The sequence below is a fragment of the Triplophysa rosa genome, linkage group LG6 (assembly GCF_024868665.1).
Source record: "Triplophysa rosa linkage group LG6, Trosa_1v2, whole genome shotgun sequence".
NCBI classification, from domain to species: Eukaryota; Metazoa; Chordata; class Actinopteri; order Cypriniformes; family Nemacheilidae; genus Triplophysa; species Triplophysa rosa.
This window is the reverse complement of record NC_079895.1, coordinates 138,663-141,162: the sequence shown is the minus strand read 5'-3', so window position 1 is coordinate 141,162 and position 2,500 is coordinate 138,663. Positions and strand designations below refer to the sequence as shown.

The following is a 2,500-nucleotide window of genomic DNA, read 5'->3' as shown; positions in this document are numbered from 1 at the left end:
ATCACCACCATCGTCATCACTATCACCACCATCATCACCATCACCATCATCATCACATCACCATCATCATCAACACCATCACTATCACCATCACCATCATCATCACTATCACCATCACCACCATCACCATCATCACTATCACCACCATCATCACTATCACCACCATCATCATCATCACATCACCATCATCATCACTATCACCACCATCATCATCATCATCATCACTATCACCATCATCACTATCACCATCACCACCATCATCACTATCACCATCATCATCATTATCACCACCATCATCATCATCACTATCACCACCATCACCACCATCACTATCACCATCACCATCAACACCCCCATCACCATCATCATCACCACCATCACCATCACCACCATCACTATCACCATCATCACATCACCATCACTATCACCATCCCCATCACCATCATCACTATCACCACCATCACCATCATCACTATCACCATCATCACATCACCATCACCATCACTATCACCACCATCATCACATCACCATCACCATCACCATCAACACCATCACTATCACCACCATCATCACATCACCATCACCATCAACACCATCACTATCACCACCCCCATCACCATCATCATTATCACCACCATCATCATCACCATCACCACCATCATCCCCATCACCACCATCATCACCATCATCACCACCACCATCATCACCATCATCACCATGCAGAATATTTCTTTTGTTATTCAGACATCATCCAATCATAACACACACATTGTGTTCTTCATCAGTTGGACAGAGAAGTTGACCATATGATTGAATCAGTTTCATACCTCAGTGTCCGCTCTGATGCGCAGCTCTCTGACCTCATCATGATACTGCTCTCTGATTCGCTGTAACTGTCTCAGATACTCCTGTGACAAACACAAACACATCTTCATCATCCTTATCGTCTTCATGAGCTCATCAGTATGACATCACTCACCTCTTCACCCTGTACTTTACTCTTCTGCGGTGATTTCTTCTCATGATGTTCGTCTGTGTTCTTCTCAGCGTCTGCTGTGGACGGCCGGAGACCCTGAACACAAGAAAAATCAACCAAACTGATTCAATGACAGACAATCACGTAATGCACATTCACCAAACTCTAGTGAAGTTTCTAATTCTAACATTTCTCAAACACATCATTTGAGCTGAAGAATGAAAAAGAAAAAATGCCTTTTTATATACTTGAGAGAAGACACTGGATAATAAATATTTTAGTGTTTTCTGTCATTGTTTTATTATTCTGTTATCTTATAAATATTCAAATGATAATACAGTAATGTTGATATTTTCTTAAATTAATTAGAATCAGATATTTAAGTGAAATAAATCAGAACCTTAGTTGAGATGAGGTCTGTTTGAAATAAAATCACCCTGACAAATTCAATGTCAGTAAACACACAATTATTTGTTTTGATGTTGTTAACACAATGAATGAGATCTGAGATCTACTGTATGTGGTTATTATATTGATGTTTTTTATGTGTTATCTAGTGTTTTTTTCTCTCACCAGCTGTTTCTGAGCTCTGACTTTATACTGATGAGCTTCTCGTCTCCTCTGCAGGAATTCATCTCTCGCCACTGCAACACTTAACACACAACACAACACAAAGCAACATTTCATCATTCACATCAGCAGTAGTGTCACGTGAATCTTGTCATGATTTACTCATGCACGAGATGTGAAATGATGCTGTGGATTCCTCACAGCTGATAGGGCTGCAGAGCGCCGACTCTGTTGCTATAGCGATCAGCAGCATCAGGATGATGGATATGATGTTGAGCCTGTAGGAGGTTCACGTGAGCGTGATGATGCTCGTAGGGTTCGAGCAGACCATCATGAACACGTGGCTTTTCAACCACAGAGGGACATTCAGGGTTTATTCTCTGAAAAAAGACAAAGAAATGGTTTATTCATGAGGTAATAAAGTAAAGTACAGTGTGGAATTATCTGTACAGGAAATACAGTATATTTCACAGCAATTATATCATATCTGTGACTATGAGATCATGCATTCCCTAATGTTCTGAATCAAAACCACTGAAACCAGTATGAACCCTTCTCACTTCTGAAGACTGAAATACAGAAATAAACAGAAGACAACTTTACAAAAGCAGAAAAAGAGAGAGAAACAAGATAGAGCAGCTCTATTGTTTGTGTAATTTAATATCAAAGATGTTATAAACATGACACACATGTTTGTGGGAGCTGTAATGTTGTGATGTTGGGCGTCTCTGATCGGATTTATTGACCGGCGGCTTCACCACACGATTCCCTGCAGCTTTACAGACACCCAGATCTGAAAGAGAAAATCTAACCTCAGAAATATTTCAACAGACACACGCACGCACGCATATATACACACACACACACGCACGCACGCACGCACGCACGCACGCACGCACGCACGCACTCACACACACACACACACACACACACACACACACACACACACACACA

The 2,500-nt window shown here is 41.0% G+C and overlaps 1 protein-coding gene across 2 annotated transcripts in view; it reads right to left on the bottom strand.

Annotated features, from left to right (window-relative positions):
- LOC130555989 (serine/threonine-protein kinase Nek5) overlaps window positions 1–2,500 on the bottom strand; it is a 42,845-nt gene that overhangs the window by 3,199 nt on the left and 37,146 nt on the right. For both annotated transcript variants that reach the window (XM_057336600.1, XM_057336599.1), the window contains 5 exons: window positions 2,236–2,339; window positions 1,748–1,926; window positions 1,550–1,628; window positions 980–1,072; window positions 828–908 (listed from right to left, as the gene is read on the bottom strand). In XM_057336600.1, coding sequence (XP_057192583.1) covers window positions 828–908; window positions 980–1,072; window positions 1,550–1,628; window positions 1,748–1,926; window positions 2,236–2,339 — 536 coding nt within the window. The remainder of the gene's footprint in view (window positions 1–827; window positions 909–979; window positions 1,073–1,549; window positions 1,629–1,747; window positions 1,927–2,235; window positions 2,340–2,500) is intronic.